Genomic DNA, 18,614 nt, shown 5'->3' with positions numbered 1-18,614 from the left:
TGAAGTCCGTTGAGTCATTTTTTTCTCTTCAATTGAATTCTCACCCGACCAGCCCAAATTCTTCCATAAAGTTCAAATTGTTTTAATATATATCGAATTGTCCATGATATTTGAATTTTTGTATTTCCTGTGAGATATAATAAATAATTATATTTAGAAAAGAACTGTAGACAGATACCAATCCGGAATTTTTGTCCGGATCAATTCCTATTTTGCATAAGTGTAGCTACTTCCAGTTTACCCACTAATCTCGTACGGACTACCAAACATGCTTGAAAGTTTAGTCAGCTGTACAGTGAGTGAACTATTTTTGATGTGATTATTTACACATGATGCCAATTAATTAGTTCTTTTAAGTACTGACATGGTTAAATTATAGATATTTATTGAGGAACGCTCGCACAATGTTACATAATAAAAATCGTTTTTCAAACCATTTTCTTGCTTAATTTGTTATTTAACCGAAAAGGTAGTATAAACATGGCGATAACTACTTAATTATCTGTATAACGACCTCATCTTAACCGACCATTTATCTGAGTCCAGTCCTGAATCCTAACCAATAGTAAACTGTTAATTAGGTAGGGAACAATCGACTATGTACAAGTGTGCTCCTACGCGTAGCGATTAGCTAGGGTTAGCTTGAATTGGGCGAAACTCATTAGATAATTTGGCTGTGTAGTCGCCTAGCTAGGCCTTGTCGGGTGGTCAAACTTACCAATTTGACAAATACAGCAAAGTTGCTTATGGCTCACACAGCGGGATCTCTGAAATCGGGAGATTCTCCCAATTTTGATCCATACTATCGGGAGGCGGGGCTTGGGAATGGAAATCGGGGAAACTCCCGACAGAATCGGGAATGTTGGCAGATACGGGTATGACTTGAGCAGCGCATTTGCGGATATGTTAAAAAAGATTGCTGAAGTATTCAGATCAGCAGTGTCGGGGCATTAATTGGATCAACCCTTCAACGATAAGCTGGTATAATATGTCTTCGTTGAACAGTGACTTTTTTTTTCGCTTATCCTTAGAACCGTTGGTACCAACTGAATGATAGTGCATGGGTAAATGAATAAAACTAAAGATTTTTAAATTTCAGTTTTTCAGATATTTTTGGGGGATGAATGCAGCTCAGAGATACATTGAATGTAAAGTATTTAACTAGTCTATACACATAGAGATCCCAGAGGAATCTTGACGCCCATCATTGTTTGATCTTTGAAAGTCTGATTTTTTCCATTATTTTTTTTTAACATAATTTTACAATCTAACTACCAAATCCAGTATAGTCTTTTGTTGTTATCGACCAGTTTGTTTTTCTAATCAATAACAAAATCAGAAGGGCACATAGATGTTCACCTAAGGACCAAGGGGGAACTTGCATAGGAAACTAGAGAAATATCCGTCCTTTGTCAAAATCCTGGCTGGCCGTCAGTCAGATTCCATTTTCTTGATCAATCCAGTATGGACTATGATTTTCCTTACACCAACAGAAAGTTAACCAGAGATGTGAAAAAACAAATCGGACAACATACATTCATAGTACATTAATTAAATTTATTTTTTAAGGAATGAAAATCAGGTAAAAAAATATTTTGTATTTCACAAATTTTGATATATATAGAACACATCTTATGGTGAAATCATTTGGTATTTGCCTATATACCCGTATGAAAATGATTTTGAAACATGTTATTCCTAGTGATACTGCTAATTACTAGATATCAGCTGGTCTAGCTTCACTTTTTGATAGTATGAACAGGAAGCAAAATTAGTTGTTTATCTATGATAGTTTGCAAGAGTAAGACAAACACATATAGTTGGTTGACACCATAGAACTAAACAGGATGATTTGCAATCGGTTACAGCAAAATTATAGAGAAATCAATCCTCATACTCCAGGAGTTATGCTCACTGTTACTCAGCACCCCTAGAACATTTCATGGCAACATCAAAAGTTACATGTGCCACACGAGAAGCCTAGTTTGATCCTTCGATATACATGAAATGAATCTCAGGTCAACTTATAATAAACTTATAACCTTAAAATAAACTTATGTATTAGCTTTGAAGCTTACTGAGCTAGAGGGAAGTTCTAACTAGCCAAACAGTATGCTGTGGCTAGTATTTTTACCAGGGTTACATACTCCCCTTCTGGGAAAGAACTTGTCCTTGAGTTTTAATGGATTACAGTGATGTCTGTTGGACAACACTAAGTATTATTTCTGAGTCCCTATATGGGCATCAATGTAACTGTGTTCATTGTGTTATTTTAATGCCTCCACTAGGGCTTGAACTTGGTACCCCTACCTTACAAGTCTGACACTCAACCAATCAAGCTTAGGAGTAGTTCTCACTGGCCAAGCAGTATATTGTGGCTAGTACTTTACCAGTCACACCATGATTGGTTTGTTCTTTTCTCCTGAAACCTGCTCTAGACCAATCAAATTACTTCAGTTGCCTTCAATTTTGCCAGATAACGTTTCTAGGAGTGGAGAAAGCGATGATTGGCGTAACCCCTGGGGTATGGAGGATGGTTCCAGGGGTACAGAGAGTGATAGTTTGTGTAACCCCTGGAGTATCCAGAATGATTTTTGAAATATAATTCATGTTCAATCAGTCACAGTATTCAAGTAATTCCAGACATCAAAGAGAAAAATACCGACCAAGTAAGCAACAGTTATTTAGTTTCATGGAAAATTCTCCAGTTTTGTCTATACATTTACTTATTCTTTAGTACATATATGGGTACACTTTGTTCTGGGTACTGACAAAGAAACCTAAAGAATCTTCTCCATATGGAATGTCAACAACTTAGCATCATTACTGAAGTTACATCAACCAATATGAATTGACAAAAATACCATGGGTACATTTTTATCAAATAAAAAGCCAAACTACAGTTTTGTCATAACTTGATTAATATACAATCAACTAATCAGCTAGACTGCATTCACGATTTTTTAAAAAATAAGTAAACCATAGGGTATCGTATCTGTCCTTAACTGTTTTTCTATCAGATATTACGAACTTCAATTTTAAATAGAAAAAAAATGATAATAAATTAACAATGGAAAAATAAGAACAAAGCAACGAAAAAATCACAACGATCAACTGCTATTTAAAGTAACATATAAGTACATTGTAATACGTATTTAAAAGTTTCAGATCTGGCAATCAAATTACAACAAGCGGATAAAAAAAGTATTTTGGGCCTTAGAGTTTGTTGGCAAAGACACAGAAAAATGAATATTATTCTGTCATTCTTATTATCAATGTAGATTATTTAATGAAAATGTTTGAGTGATTCTAGTCATTCAGCTGGAGTGAAGTGCTGGGATAAAGTTTTTGAGATCCCAATTGTCTGTGATGAAATTTCTTCTTTTTTTTTTTCAAGAATCAGTAATTACCAGTGTATACATGTACATGTATAACCATCATGTTAATATTGGCTCCCAATCCCCTCTCTATTGATATCTGGGATAGCTCTCATATTGAAGGGGGAGGGGGGGGGGGGGGGTTGAGGAAAAAGGGAGACAAATGCTTGATTTTACTTTTTAGGATAAGAAGATGAAATATTGTGAACAGAGTAAATCATGGTTCCATTTTAAAAGTAAAGGCCATCTAAAACATTCAGTTGGTACTAAATTGTACAAAATAGACATCCCAATTTATACTTTTACATGTAACACTATAATGCTAAGGACTTTTGAGGTCAGCTGTGACCTGACCTACTTGTTGACCTCCGTGGGATCGTTGATTTGCGAGCTTTACCTGGAGTTGTCCCCCTTGAAGTTTGACTACTAACAGATTCTGTGTCCGATCCTGTGTCTTTGTCACTGAGCGAACTAAGACTCCCAGCCCTCCTCAACTGAAGTGTTCTGTTTGGCACAAATGTGTTTGGGAGATATTTCTGGTCCTTCTTATTTTTGCCAGTTGTTTTGACTTTAGGTGGAATACCCGTTACATTGCCTAGCTGACCTTCAGTGTTCTTCCCTGCAGAACTAATATCTGTACGTTGTATTCCCTCATGTCGAGAAGTATCCTTTTGTTTCTCCTCTAAAGGGCTAGCTGGTTTATGCAAATTTCCCAAGCGACTCATACTCCTTTGTTTTCTGTCTGTCTGGTTATTACCACTAGTACGGGGAGGTTTAATTTCTTTTTGCCGACTGCTGGAGGGACTGTTGTTACGGTGAGATACTGTTGTTTGTGCCAATGACGAGTCTTCTAAGCTTAAACCTGACACCTCCTCTGTGCAGTGGTCTAATGGATCCTTGGATTGGCCACTCTCTTGTGATGAGAATCTATTGTCAAGGTTAGGTTCCACAACTGACTCTCTATTTTTGACTTCCCTTTCTATATTTCCTGTAAATTTATAATAGGTATCATCTGAATTTTTGAATCACCTCTGTTGTTCATTGAATACATCAGGAATAGGCAGCAGGTCCTTCTTACTGAATAGTAATTTTAAACAATGAACAAGTTCTGAGCACTAAAAGTACTGAGGGTGTTTCTTACATTGACCTGTGTTAGTGATACATAAATTTGCCTGTGTGGGAGTTATGTATATACATACTTACCTGTGAATGTATTACATACAGTTTACTCTGAGAGTGTTATGTACAATTACCTATGTGGGTGTTCCATACATTTACCTGTGAATGTATTACATACAGTTTACTCTGAGAGTGTTACATACAATTACCTATGTGGGTATGCCATACATTTACCTGCGAATGTGCTACTGTCTCTTGTAGCTAGTGTGTCGTCACTGGGAGGGAACATATCCTGATATGAACCTTCCTCTTTGTCCAGGAGACCACGTAACTCAGCCTCTAGTTTCTGTTGCTCCTCCTTTAGTTCTGCTCTTTCACGCCCTGCCTTATCTCTCCGCCACTGACTTTGTTTCACAGCCTTATCCAGAGATTTGGTGAATTCCACTCCAAACTGAGACAGAACCTCCACTCCACTTCCTAGTACAAAATGTCACACTGTCATGTTTCTTTCATATAAAGTATCTTAATTTTAATGAGCACTTATTTTTCCTTCTTCCTGAGTCCTAATTAATTGTGCAAGAGATATTTGAAAATGAAAGAAGGATAAAACATGATCGAGAAATAATGCTGACAATATCTATGCAAGAACAGGAAGATGTTTTACTTCTGGAGGATATCATAGTATTTGTTCAGTCCTGCAGGGGTCATATAAATATACCATTGCCTGATTTTCAAGACTTTTTAATGCTAATGCTGTTGATGGGATAGGGAAAAATGACTGGTCTTGAACATAGACTCTTCATTTCAAAATGGATCAATTGTAACCCTTAACCCTTCAACCTTGACCAATGTGCATCAAATGTATACATTCAAGTGTGATGCTCTGGTTGAAGCATGAGCTAAATCTGTAAACAGGTTCACGAGATATCTTGTACACTTACATTAATCCCAAACGTATAGCTGAGTGTGATCTTTGACCTTTACACTTCACCAATGTTAACCAAAATCTTACAAGGTGTAGAACTTTATGTGATGCAATAGGCTGTGATTATGAACTAACTTTGCTCAAGGACTCACAAGATATCACAGGTATAAACTGACACATGGAGGACTTAAGTAATTACCATATATTTGTACCTCTTACAAGCCCACTACCTAAGTGGGGATATAATTCATCTGATACTGGAACACTGTGAACTATAAATCATTCTCTCAGTTATGACAGTAAATTATCAATATGATATATACAGCTTAAAGAAATTGTTATTACCATATATTTGTACCTCTTACAAGCCCACTACCTAAGTGGGGATATAATTCATCTGATACTGGAACACTGTGAACTATAAATCATTCTCTCAGTTATGACAGTAAATTATCAATATGATATATACAGCTTAAAGAAATTGTAAAATGAGAAATTCAAGCTCAGTAGTTAAATTTTCTCATCAAATAATACCTTTCAGTGAAAACTTAACAATGTACACTAACAATATGAATTCCCCTTGAGCATCATATCTATATCTGCCATCCTTGAGGTAACAGAATAGGAGTGTAGATATAAATATGATGATAATCACAGAATTGATGACACATGTACTTTTTGTGAACTTACATTTGTTAAAGAAAGGACTGTGTCATTTTAGGTTCAATTTTATTAACAGTAATGGTGACCTAGATATTAACCATATGACCTTGACTTTAGTACCATGGAACTAAGGATTTTTGTACAGCAACAACTGAGGGGAAATAACAATCAGTAGAAATAGGCCAATGACATTTCCCAATGGATGGACAAATATAACCAAACATATGTATCTCACCATTTCAAGGTCAGGGACATCAACTCATACCGTAAATCACTCGTAGTTTAAGTGGGATTTATTTTTGCATTACTATGTGAGATAATCCCAGGTGATTACTTGAACGAAAAATAAGTTTGGATGGCATACATGTTGACACAGTTACTGATATCTGAGTTTTGAAGAGTCCATGTTTCTAACAGTCTTATCATTCACAAAATCAAAGATCATTGTTTGCAAAATAATGTATTCACAAATATGTCTGAAGAGGTAAGTTGGCAAAATAAAGCACATGTATTCACAAAATCTATGTGATGTACGGTACGCTTATACAAATGTCACCATTTATATTTGATATTCATATTCATCAACAGATAACAGGTAAATTGTTCCTTAAAAATATATATATGTAGGTGGTCCGATCATTAAACAAAAGACCTGGCCCCACTTGTATAAAACATCTCAACTTGAGATTTCCTCAAGCCCAGATTTTCCTCAGCTAATATCTCCTTGAAAATATCTTGTATGAAAATTCCTCAAGGAATTTCAGGACATCCTAGCCGATGACTTCCTCCTGTCTTTGAGAAAATTTTATACAAGCCGTTTTTGAGGAGATATCAGCTGAGGAAAATCTGGGCTTGAGGAAATCTCAAGTTGAGATGTTTTATACAAGTGGGGCCTGTAGTAATAGGTAAATGTCCTACTTCTGCATGTCTCTGATAGATAAAGGACACACAAGGACAGGAGACTGATGACCCCAGTATGAAGGTGATTATTTACTGACCAGTTTCAGGTTTTCCCTTTGTTGACAGTTTCATGATAGCATCCATAAGCTGCAATTGAGCAGATTAAAAGAACAAATTATCAGGCAACAAATCTCGAAGATACAAAGTTAAACATCAAATTAAAACAATCAAAATATTTGTACAAAACTTGTTGTTTGTTGAAACTAACTGATATTACCAGGTCAGAAATTTTACATCAGTAAACAGAAATGGATAAATTCTGCTTCTGGCGATATGTTGCACTACATCCAATACACATCAGGAAGTATAATTGACAGCTTCTTTAGAAATGGACAATTTAAAAAGCAACAGATAGTGCCTTAACTATTGTGATTTTACACTAATTAACATGTATTTTGGGAGTGTCTTACATTGACTACTTTGACAGCATCTTATATTGATTAATTTTATAGTGTCTTACACTGATAATTTGAAAGTGTCTTAGATAGACTAATTTGATAGTGTCTTAAACTGATCATTTGAAAGTGTCTTACATAGCCTATTTTTATAATGTCTTATATCGACTATTTTGATTGTGTCTTAACTGGCTCTTTTGATAGTGGTATGTAAACCAGAACATGGATCCTTTTTATTCTAATTTAATTCTCTACAATACTCATCAGGTAAAAGCTGAATGCCTGGGAAAGCTATCATCAAAACCATGCTTTTCTGTCTCTGAAATTCTCAAAATTACAACTTACCTGCTCTTCGCTGTTTTTAAAGCAGGTCAGGAACTGCCTTAGACCATTATCACTGCTTGAAGTTTTCATTGTTAAATAAGCTTCCAAAATATCTGCAACAAAATCCAGCTCATATTAACAGGAGGATTCTCTGAATACAAAGGTATTTTTTCTACTATGAGGTATTGTATTATTGATCTATGGACACCAGGTAGTCAATTAGATACTAGTATTATCTTTGGTCTATTTTCACAATCAAATTTTCAGTTTTATAATAAAATTCAATATAAATAAATTTTATAGCACATTAAAAGAAAATTTTTTTGAAACACTAATGTTAAACTCACCACGTAATGGCATGATGAGAAACTCATTGGTAGATTTTTCAAACTCTTTGTAACCTTCCCTGTAACAAAAACAGCTTTCACATCAATATTGAAAAATCTAATATTCCCTATAACATTCCCTACAATTAAGACAACATGTATCATATTTGGAAAATTTTCTAACACTTTGTAACATCCCTCTTTGTATTAAGTTGCTGTCTCAGTTCCTGTTATTGTTTTGTTTTTGCTTATTAAACAACTGTACATCAGAACTGATTTTATTACAACATCATTTAGAAAAGAGAATTTTCATCTGTATTCCTATCAGTCTAGAGCTGCAGAAACTGTGACTCTGAAGGACACAGTTTATTTTAGACATGGAAAAGTATGAAATAATTCAGAAAATCGTTCAATATGCATCATTATTATGAACTTCCAAATTTTTTTTATCTTCTCTTCATGTAACACTGTAAATGGGGTAAATTACGTTTAGGGGAAATTTATATTAAATACCCGAAAGTGTAAATATATGACAAATCAGATATAAATCAAAGCATATATTGGAAGGGAAGGTTGATTGGTCACCCCCTTAAGATCTGATAAGTGGATCTCAACCTGAGTGGGAAAATGTTTGCTTTAACAAACACGAGGCATGCTGAGTGTTCGAACTTATCATCTTTTCCCCGAGGGTTGATATCACCCTACCTCACAATAAGGGGATGAATGATTATTTTTCTCTTACCATGCAGGCTTTATAAGGAATTTATATGTGTTTTTGTTGTCCCAATGCTTCACATCGTTGACATGATTTCATTGTTGACCTGACGTCAGTGAATTGTTACTGTGACATCATATCATTGTCCTGACAGGAGAATCCCCTCATCTCAACCCTAGGGTGAGTCAAGGAAATCTCACACCACATACCTGTGTAAGGTAAGACAAATATCAATCAAACCTGCTCCACCACAGTGTACATACCTTACTGCTGCCAGGAGTGTTTCAGAATAAGAGATCTGAAGATTGTAGACAGCTTGATGGAATTTCACTTCTTCTTTTAATCCTTTTATCTACAAGTAAAAAAACACCTACATAATTATACCAAGGATAACACATTACTTTTCAATTCAAAATATGATTCTATGTCAGTCACATATAAGAAGAAAAACATTAATTCAGATTATATTTACTCTAAAATATTGTAAATGTAAAACTCCCGAATGGCACAGAGTGGGACGATCTATTGTTCTAGGGAGGAAAGTAACCTGTTGGGACAGAGTGGGATGATCTATTGTTTCAGGGAGGAAAGTAACCTGTTGGGACAGAGTGGGATGATCTATTGTTTCAGGGAGGAAAGTTACCTGTTGGGATGGAGTGGGATGATCTATTGTTCTAGGGAGGATAGTTACCTGTTGGGACGGAGTGGGATGATCTATTGTTTTAGGGAGGAAAGTTACCTGTTGGGACAGAGTGGGATGATCTATCCTTCAAACATGTCAGAAAGTTTGACACATAGTACATCTGAATTACTGATAATATGTTATGTTGTTCGAAATCACATTAACAGTGATGATCTATTGTCCTAGGGAGGAAAGTTACTTGTTGGGACAGCATGTGATGATCTATTGTTCTAGGGAGGAAAGTTACCTGTTGGGACAGCATGTGATGATCTATTGTTCTAGGGAGGAAAGTTACCTGTTGGGACAGCATGTGATGATGATCTATTGCCCTAGGAAGGAATGTTACCTGTTGGGACAGCATGTGATGATCTATTGTTCTAGGGAGGAAAGTTACCTGTTGGGACAGCATGTGATGATCTATTGTTCTAGGGAGGAATGTTACCTGTTGGGACAGCATGTGTGATCTATTGTTCTAGGGAGGAATGTTACCTGTTGGGACAGCATGTGATGATCTATTGTTCTAGGGAGGAAAGTTACCTATTAGGACAGCATGTGATGATCTATTGTTCTAGGGAGGAAAGTTACCTGTTGGGACAGCATGTGATGATGGTAACTCTGAGCTTTAAGGAGAGCAGTCATCACTCTTTTGACCTCAGGTACTTTTGACTTTGGTAGACTAGGAAGACTGGACATTACATTATCACAGGTGATATCTTTCAGCACAGATTTTTTCAATGGAGGCTGTAATGAAATCAGTTTTGCGAATCAATGAGAACCTGAACATGCAGCAAAGCTTGTATTTAAAATTGAAAAATATACACCTGTGAGCTTTATGCATTCATGAAATAAGTGGAAAGATAACATATAAGTGGGCTTGTAAACAACAAATTTGTATATATGTACAGTACCATGTTTTTGGTGTGAAAAATATTTAATAAGATTGCCCAAGATCATAGAAATACCAGTTTTCAAAAGTTTCTTCCAGAATAACATAGAATTTAACTACAACATACTGTGTATAGAATATCAAGGAAATGGAATGAGTTTCAAGATTTTGTATGACATAAAGCCTTTGGAAGTAAACAAAAATTATTCTATTTGGGTCATTGATATACCAACATGCATGTCAATTTCTAAGTTACTGAAAGACTAGAATATTAATGAAAAAATTTACAATTTATTTAAAAGTAAAAGTAGCTTTATAAGGATAATATATGATATAATATTGAATAAAATAAACAACAAATATTACAACACTTATGCACACGTGTTAGTGTTAACAGATAAAGACCTTGCTTAACTCAAACTACTTTGTCAGTTTTTACAAACTTCTCTTTTTATCTTAGTAATAAAAACTGGGAAAACTCAACTTTTTTCAAGTTTGAATCAACAAAATTTGGCCGTCATTAAGGTTACACCAAAGCATAAGAGAGATGCTTAGATATGAGTTAAGATGATGTTCGTAATTGCACTCAGTGCACAGGTATACAGCTCTTTGTGAGCTTATACCTGAACAAGTCATGCTTACCCAGGGTGCACTGGGGAAGAGCAATGAGACAGACAAAAGGTCCCCACAGCAGTCTTTGATACGAGCACAGGATCTCAGGAGCTGTGTGGATGCCCGGTCACGAATCACACTGGCTACACATGGTGATGTCATCACAGGTATGTCTTGTGGATTCTCAAGGACATCATGAAGTTGAGTTAGATCCTTGTACAGTGATGATAACTTACTCTCCAGCTTTGCCTAGTAAATGCAGTGACATTCATTCATACATATGGCACTATGGTTTAAATAGAAGAGTTTTTATTTTTTTCTTTACTTCAAACACTGTAAAAAATATTGTAAGGTAGATTCTTTTTTCACTACATCGTCCCGTTTCTTATAACGATTCTTAAACACTAAACTAAAAATATCATCATAAGGTTTTTCAAAATGTCATACAAAACATTTCCTTGATGACATTAAAATATGATGAATGCCATAAGCGAACCATACCACATGTTTTAAGTTGAGATAGTCCAGTTTTCCAGAGGCTATATCTAACATGGTACACTGCTGGAAGGAATCAGGTTTGATGAAGGTATTCATAAACATTAGAGCCTGGCCTTGTGTCTGTGTGGAACAGTTCTGTAAAGATAAGTTAGCCATTCAATAATTCATTGTGTTTACATAGAAACAGGGATAAATATTGAAAGTCAGTTGAAGTTTTTTTTAAATTTTAAAGTGTTATTGAATGAATAAGTTGACACAAATTAACTTGGCTGTGTACGCCTTCTGTGTGTGGTCTACTTTACAACTCTATCTCTGTACCTTCTATCTGTGGTCTACTTTACAATTGTACCTCTGTACCTACTCTGTGTGGTCTACTTCACAACTCTACCTCTGTACGTACTATGTGTGGTCTACTTTACAATTCTACCTCTGTACCTACTCTGTGTAGTCTACTTCTGTACCTACTCTGTGTGGTCTACTTTACATGTGTGGTCTACTTTACAACTCTACCTCTGTACCTACTCTGTGTGGTCTACTTTACAACTCAACCTCTGTACCTACTTTGTGTGGTCTACTTTACAATTCTACCTCTGTACCTACTCTGTGTGGTCTACTTTACAACTCTACCTCTGTACCTACTCCGTGTGGTCTACTTCACAACTCTACCTCTGTACGTACTATGTGTGGTCTACTTTACAACTCTACCTCTGTACCTACTCTGTGTGGTCTACTTCACACCTGTAGCTCTGTACCTACTCTGTGTGGTCTACTTTATAACTCTACCTCTGTACCTACTCTGTGTGGTCTACTTTACAACTCTACTTTTGTACCTACTCCGTGTGGTCTACTTTACAATTCTACCTCTGTACCTACTCTGTGTGGTCTACTTTACAATTCTACCTCTGTACCTACTCTGTTTGGTCTACTTTACAACTCTACCTCTGTACCTACTCTGTGTGGTCTACTTCACAACTGTAGCTCTGTACCTACTCTGTGTGGTCTACTTTACAACTCTACCTCTGTACCTACTCTGTGTGGTCTACTTCACAACTGTAGCTCTGTACCTACTCAGTGTGGTCTACGTTACATCTCTACATCTGTACCTACTCTGTGTGGTCTACTTTACAACTCTACCTCTGTACCTTCTATCTGTGGTCTACTTCACAACTCTACCTCTGTACCCACTCTGTGTGGTCTACTTCACACCTGTAGCTCTGTACCTACTCTGTGTGGTCTACTTTACAATTCTACCACTGTACCTACTCTGTGTGGTCTACTTTACAACTCTACTTTTGTACCTACTCTGTTTGGTCTACTTTACAATTCTACCTCTGTACCTACTCTGTGTAGTCTACTTCTGTACCTACTCTGTGTGGTCTACTTTACATGTGTGGTCTACTTTACAACTCTACCTCTGTACCTACTCTGTGTGGTCTACTTCACAACTGTAGCTCTGTACCTACTTTGTGTGGTCTACTTTACAATTCTACCTCTGTACCTACTCTGTGTGGTTTACTTCACAACTCTACCTCTGTACCTTCTATCTGTGGTCTACTTCACAACTCTACCTCTGTACCTACTCTGTGTGGTCTACTTCACACCTGTAGCTCTGTACCTACTCTGTGTGGTCTACTTTACAATTCTACCACTGTACCTACTCTGTGTGGTCTACTTTACAACTGTACCTCTGTACCTACTCTGTGTGGTCTACTTTACAACTCTACTTTTGTACCTACTCTGTGTGGTCTACTTTACAATTCTACCTCTGTACCTACTCTGTGTGGTCTATTTTACAACTCTACCTCTATGTTCTTGAACAGTTTAATTCTACTTGACTCAGCAGTGTGGACCATCTGTGTGAGGTCTGAACGGGGAACACCAACTGTTGCTCCTGGGACCTCAAGGGCTATGTAGTATCTGTAAGGACAAGTGTGTACAGACATAGAAATATCCTTCAGTATATCAAAGGGACTAACACAAACTATGACAAAAAGGCTGGGAACTTATTAAAAAACAGTTATATAGATTTTTTATGAACATTTTACTGATACAGAACAGCAATAGATGTGGGTGGGCTTATTACCAGACATGGGCTTCTTACAGGATAAATTTGGCAAATGGACAAGATAACAGTAGCTAAATTAAGCACAATGTCCTGGTTAATTGAAACAATGTTTGTGACTTTTACAAAATATTTATCAAGACATGTCGTCAACATGAAGTCCTATTTTGATATATCTACACAGAAAATAACACATAAAAATAAACTATTAATTCCTGGTACAAACAATACTAGACTTGAGTAGACTTAAATGATATATATAATGTATAAATAATCATTAATAGAAAAAACTAAAACCATGAACATCAAATATTAGCCATCAGGCATGACCTGTATTTTTAAACCAGCTTAATATCAAACAATACCTATCAGGCATTACCTTATCTTCCAGCCAGCGTCATAACAAGCAACAGCTATCAGGAATTACCTATATTTGTCAGCCAGCCAAATATCAAATACTAGCTCTCAGACATTACCTGTATTTGACAACTATCAAGAATTACCTGCATTTGTCTGCCAGCCAAGTAAGAGCGTTTTCCACCTCCATCAATGCACTGCTGCGCGAACTGAGGGCCTCTGACATCAGCAATACCTTACAACAACATTAAAATATTTACTGTTACAAAAAATTGGGTTAGTAAATACAAATTTTTTTCTGTCTTCTGATTTATTTTTTCCTACTGTTTACAATGCATAGCATAAATGTTCTTACTTTCAACTACATCATTTCCTTTTAACACTGAACATCCCTACCTGTCTTTCCAGCTGTATGATGTGCGACTTCAATAATGTAATCCTTCTCTCATCAAACTTCTCGTGAGAATTTTCCGATACCAGTTGGTTGTAAAGAGACCTGAATAACACACAATGTCAGAATGTATTTAGTAATAACTTAAAGGGGGAAAAGCCAATGCCAATCCAATTTATAAGTAGGGTCCTTAGGTAGTAAATCACTGGAAAATGGATACCACAAGGTATGCAGTAAGTCACTCAGTAGTTACAATAAAAAGACATCAGATGAGTGTTCTCAACATAGGCCAGCTTCCTGAGATAGGTAGCCAATATACCAGGTGTAGCCCATTAGGGCAAAGTTACAAGTCACTGAAATCTGTTGTAACTTTGCCTTGAAAAGTCATAACTGGCAGACTGGTTGACAAGCAATAACTTTATATCACCTCCCTTTTTTCGGAAGTTGGTTAATGTTACTTAATATATCAAGGAAATTATTTCAATGATATATTAAGAGTTGTCTTTAAAACTCAGCACCTGGTATGTAAGTTATTCAGTTGTAAAAACATTATGATCACCAGGCAGTACTAGTAAACTAAAAACATTTTTTGTCTAATGAGTAGAATGGTGCAAATTCAACAATTCCAAGCGGCCAATGGGCACCTGATTACCTCCATAATCTCAACTGAATTTGAACTGCCAAGAGCCATAACTCTGTAATTTACCATCAAACGGTCCCATGCAGATCAAGTTTCATCAAAATCCATTCAGATTTTCTAAAGCTATCATGTTCACAAGGTCCATGACAATAAAACTACAAAGGGCTATAACTCTGTAAATGAAGGTCAATTTGATCCCATTGTCAAACTCAACTCAGATCTTATCAATATAAGGCTGCAGATCAAGTTTCATCAAAATATATTCATATTTTCTCAGGTTATCATATTCACAATAAAGTTAATTCATGACGCACAATGACAGACAAAGAATAATCACAATAGGTCAACAGGTACTATGGTCATGTGACCTAAAAATGGTGTTTGTAAGTAACAAACTTCCTACATATTCCCCTCAAAGGGTTCCTCAGATATATTTTCACATACCTTACATCTTCTAAATCTTTCCTGAGTTTGTTATTTTCTGCTTTTAAAGACTGAAAATATAATATTAGAAAATTTCTCATTCAAAAATTAATGACAATATTCTAAATGCTGTAACAAATTTACTATAAACCATCTCTACAAGGACTAAATTTGATGAAAACATGTAAATTTCTAAATCAACAACCAGAAAATCATTGGTCAGATCTTAGAAGACATTATATACTTATTTACCCTCGTTAAGTAAATAGTACAGTATAAAACATAGGGTTAAATACATAACATGATAATATTAGAGTCATTTTGTAAAATACATAAAGCTTTAAGTTCAATGTTTTCTCACGATTATATTCTAGCAGGAGAATGTATAGTTTCTTCACTAAACAAAATATATATTTTAAAAGCTTATCCCAAGGATCTTTCTATAAACAGTAAATTCTAAATGTTAAGTGATTCATGATCACTTTTTTCCATGGATCACAATACAAAAAGTAACTGAAGATACATGCCAAACAAACGGTCTCCCAACAGTACATGTTCTCGATTATTTTTCATTGCCTTATCTCAACAGTAAACAATTTATGACATGCTTAAACTCTTCACTGATTTCAACGAGGTAGTAATCTTAATTTGACATCACGTTATTGTATTAAAGTTGTCCTCTTTTCCTTTTGAAGTTATGACCAACATAGAATATTACTGACAATAAATTGTATCATATCACTTCCATCTTTATACAATAGTTACAAATTTAAAAAAAAAATAATGATGCTCAAATATTAATTTTTTCATTTTTTTTACCCCTGGTATTTCTTTTGTATACCTTTATCTCCTTCTCAGCTTTAGTGAGACTTGCACTACTCCTGTTTTGGGAGGCAGCACTACTAGCCAAACTGCTGTCAAGACTTGGTGCCAACAAGGATGACATGGTCAAACGACCGGCCACTGAACTCTTCATGATCTGCAAAATATCAGGTGACAAGATTGATCTAGACCGACAATCTCTGTCTCTCAAATGATAATCTAATACCAATGTTCACATTAATAATGCAGTTATTTATATTCACATCTTTATTTACTTCACATTTTAGACAAGTGATGGACTAGATCAAGGCACGTGTGCGAAGAACGGTAAGCACGCACTGATTCAGCAGGAATTGTTATATCTAGCTAAAAGAGACTAGCTTATATGCCTACACCATTATACGACCTACATAGTGTATCACAGTTTAAAACCCTATTGAGAATACCTTGTCAGTGAATTATATCCCGATTGTTTACAATGTGGCCATGTTGAGCATTGTAAAAGTAGAAACGGCACTCATACTATATAAGTACAAGACATTATCTTTATTTATTAACAATTGGATTCAAGTTCAATATGGTACTTTCTGTATTGATATCACTTAGAGCTTACATTGTGAAAATCCTTTACAACAGACTGGTTATAAAACTTACAGCATCGATAAAAGATCCGAAAAGTTCCGGAATATTGGTTTCTTCTATTCGTTTTTATCATATCCTATTTTTTAACTACTTCCGGATGTCATAGGGCACAAACTGGACTGTTTAGCATTGTTAACTTCTATTATGACGACGTATGTACACAATGTCATGCCAGACTGTCACGTGATATATGACCTTCACTGAAACTTCAATAACTTTTACTGACGGACAAGATGGTCGATGTCCAAGTTGTGAAGGTCCTGGTAATGTGTGGACTGTTTGTGTTCACATTGGCCCTCGGACTGTTACCATTACTCATAGTCAGGTGTATGCAGAGGCAAAGCGCGCGGGGTATAAGTTTCCACAAACAAATTTGTTACAAACGGACGTTAAGTATACTGAGCTGTTTCGCAGCTGGTGTCTTCTTAGCCACATGTCTGTTGGAACTTCTCCCTGATGTCAGGAAAGATCTGGAAATGGCACTGGATGCTCTAAAATTGAAAACGGAATTTCCTGTTGCGGAGTTTTCTATGGTATTTGGACTCTTCACAGTACTGACAATCGAACAAATAGTCCTGACTATCAAAGAAAGACATTCAGCACAACCTCAGAGTTGTAATGTCCACCCTAACAGCAAAACACCTCTTTTGAGTGATGATAGTGAAACCTTAGACAATGAAATAGACGCAAGGGGATTCAACAGATCCATCTCTAGTGAACATTCAATATCTGGTATAAGTGATGAGCCTATACTCGCTTCGTCATATGACAATTATTACAGACAGACAAGTCATGATAGTCATACCCACACTGACTATGTACACCAACATTCCACTCTTCGCTCTCTGCTGTTGCTGCTTGCAATATCAATCCACTCATTGTTTGAAGGACTAGCAGTTGGTCTTCAAAAGAAAACAGAATCTGTTCTGGATATATTCACAGCCCTTCTACTACATAAAGGAATTCTCAGCTTCAGTTTGGGCATGAGTCTGGTTCAGAGTAAACTTTCTAAGCCTGCAATAATAAGATCTTTATTCATATTTGGATTATCTGCTCCAGTTGGAATTGGGATTGGAATCGGTATAATAGATCTGTGGGATTCAGAAGTTTCAACACTTGTACAAGGCATTCTCCAGGGTATAGCCTGTGGAACATTTCTTTATATAACATTCTTTGAAGTCCTTCCTCATGAATTTAATTCTTGTGACATAAGATTAGTAAAAGTGTGTTTTCTAATCATAGGATTTGCAATAGTAACAGGAATAATGTTCCTGGAACTAAAGATTGGTTAAAGCATTAAATACAATTATGTAAAAAAAAATTGTACTACTGCATATATTGGTGCTACAAAATGGAAATGGATATATGTAATATATTCTGTTTTCATATTCCATAATCAGATCTGGTAAATTCTGCATCTTTTTACTGTGTTGCTTATCATATCTGATCTCACATCATCAATACACTGTGGTGTGTTGTGTGGAGATGAACTAGTATTTATTATCATATACCATGTATAAGAGGCATTATCATCTTTTATTCATTATACACTCAATGTTATCACAAATATTTACAGACAACCTGCCATATGATATTATTTAACTTTTTGTCATTATGTTGTATATAGGCATATTAAGTAAACTTGTAAATTTGTAACAGCAACAATCATCACTTTTTTAACCTTTGAACTTGAGGTGAAGATCACCATGCCATGTCACCGCAGCCACCTGGTCTAGTGCAGGTAAAATATATTGAATGGTTTAAAAGTTATGGCTTGGATAATAATATACTAAAC

The 18,614-nt window shown here is 35.7% G+C and overlaps 2 protein-coding genes across 2 annotated transcripts; one reads left to right on the top strand and one right to left on the bottom strand.

Annotated features, from left to right (window-relative positions):
* Positions 1-1,583: 1,583 nt before the first annotated feature.
* Positions 1,584-17,295, bottom strand: LOC132547486 (uncharacterized). The gene is made up of 15 exons (XM_060211241.1): positions 16,832-17,295; positions 16,197-16,334; positions 15,377-15,426; positions 14,298-14,397; positions 14,048-14,136; positions 13,285-13,399; positions 11,486-11,617; positions 11,015-11,233; positions 10,072-10,227; positions 9,068-9,156; positions 8,111-8,169; positions 7,785-7,876; positions 7,083-7,131; positions 4,731-4,973; positions 1,584-4,365 (listed from the first exon to the last, which is right to left on the bottom strand). The coding sequence occupies exons 2-15, from the start codon at positions 16,329-16,331 to the stop codon at positions 3,716-3,718; spliced, it is 2,178 nt and encodes a 725-aa protein (XP_060067224.1). The 5' UTR covers positions 16,332-16,334; positions 16,832-17,295; the 3' UTR covers positions 1,584-3,715.
* LOC132547487 (zinc transporter ZIP1-like) lies at positions 16,979-18,176 on the top strand. The gene has a single exon (XM_060211242.1). It carries the CDS (start codon positions 17,053-17,055, stop codon positions 18,109-18,111), a length of 1,059 nt encoding a protein of 352 aa, XP_060067225.1. The 5' UTR covers positions 16,979-17,052; the 3' UTR covers positions 18,112-18,176.
* Positions 18,177-18,614: the final 438 nt, after the last annotated feature.

Source organism: Ylistrum balloti, unplaced genomic scaffold (genome assembly GCF_031769215.1).
Source record: "Ylistrum balloti isolate Yb309-2 unplaced genomic scaffold, AGI_CSIRO_Ybal_v1 Utg369958, whole genome shotgun sequence".
Classification (NCBI taxonomy): Eukaryota; Metazoa; Mollusca; class Bivalvia; order Pectinida; family Pectinidae; genus Ylistrum; species Ylistrum balloti.
The sequence above is the reverse complement of the archived record's forward strand: the minus strand, read 5'-3'. Positions and strand labels throughout refer to the sequence as shown.

Bases quoted from the DNA above. Each gene is read 5' to 3' on its own strand.
- LOC132547486 (XM_060211241.1), bottom strand. From the start codon at position 16,331: ATGAAGAGTTCAGTGGCCGGTCGTTTGACCATGTCATCCTTGTTGGCA. The intron at 7,877-8,110 runs GTGAGTTTAACA...ATTTTGTTGCAG, and splicing joins TCTCATCATGCCATTACGTG to ATATTTTGGAAGCTTATTTA. The intron at 4,974-7,082 runs GTCAGTAAATAA...ATTTTGTACTAG, and splicing joins AAAGGGAAAACCTGAAACTG to GAAGTGGAGTGGAGGTTCTG.
- LOC132547487 (XM_060211242.1), top strand. From the start codon at position 17,053: ATGGTCGATGTCCAAGTTGTGAAGGTCCTGGTAATGTGTGGACTGTTT.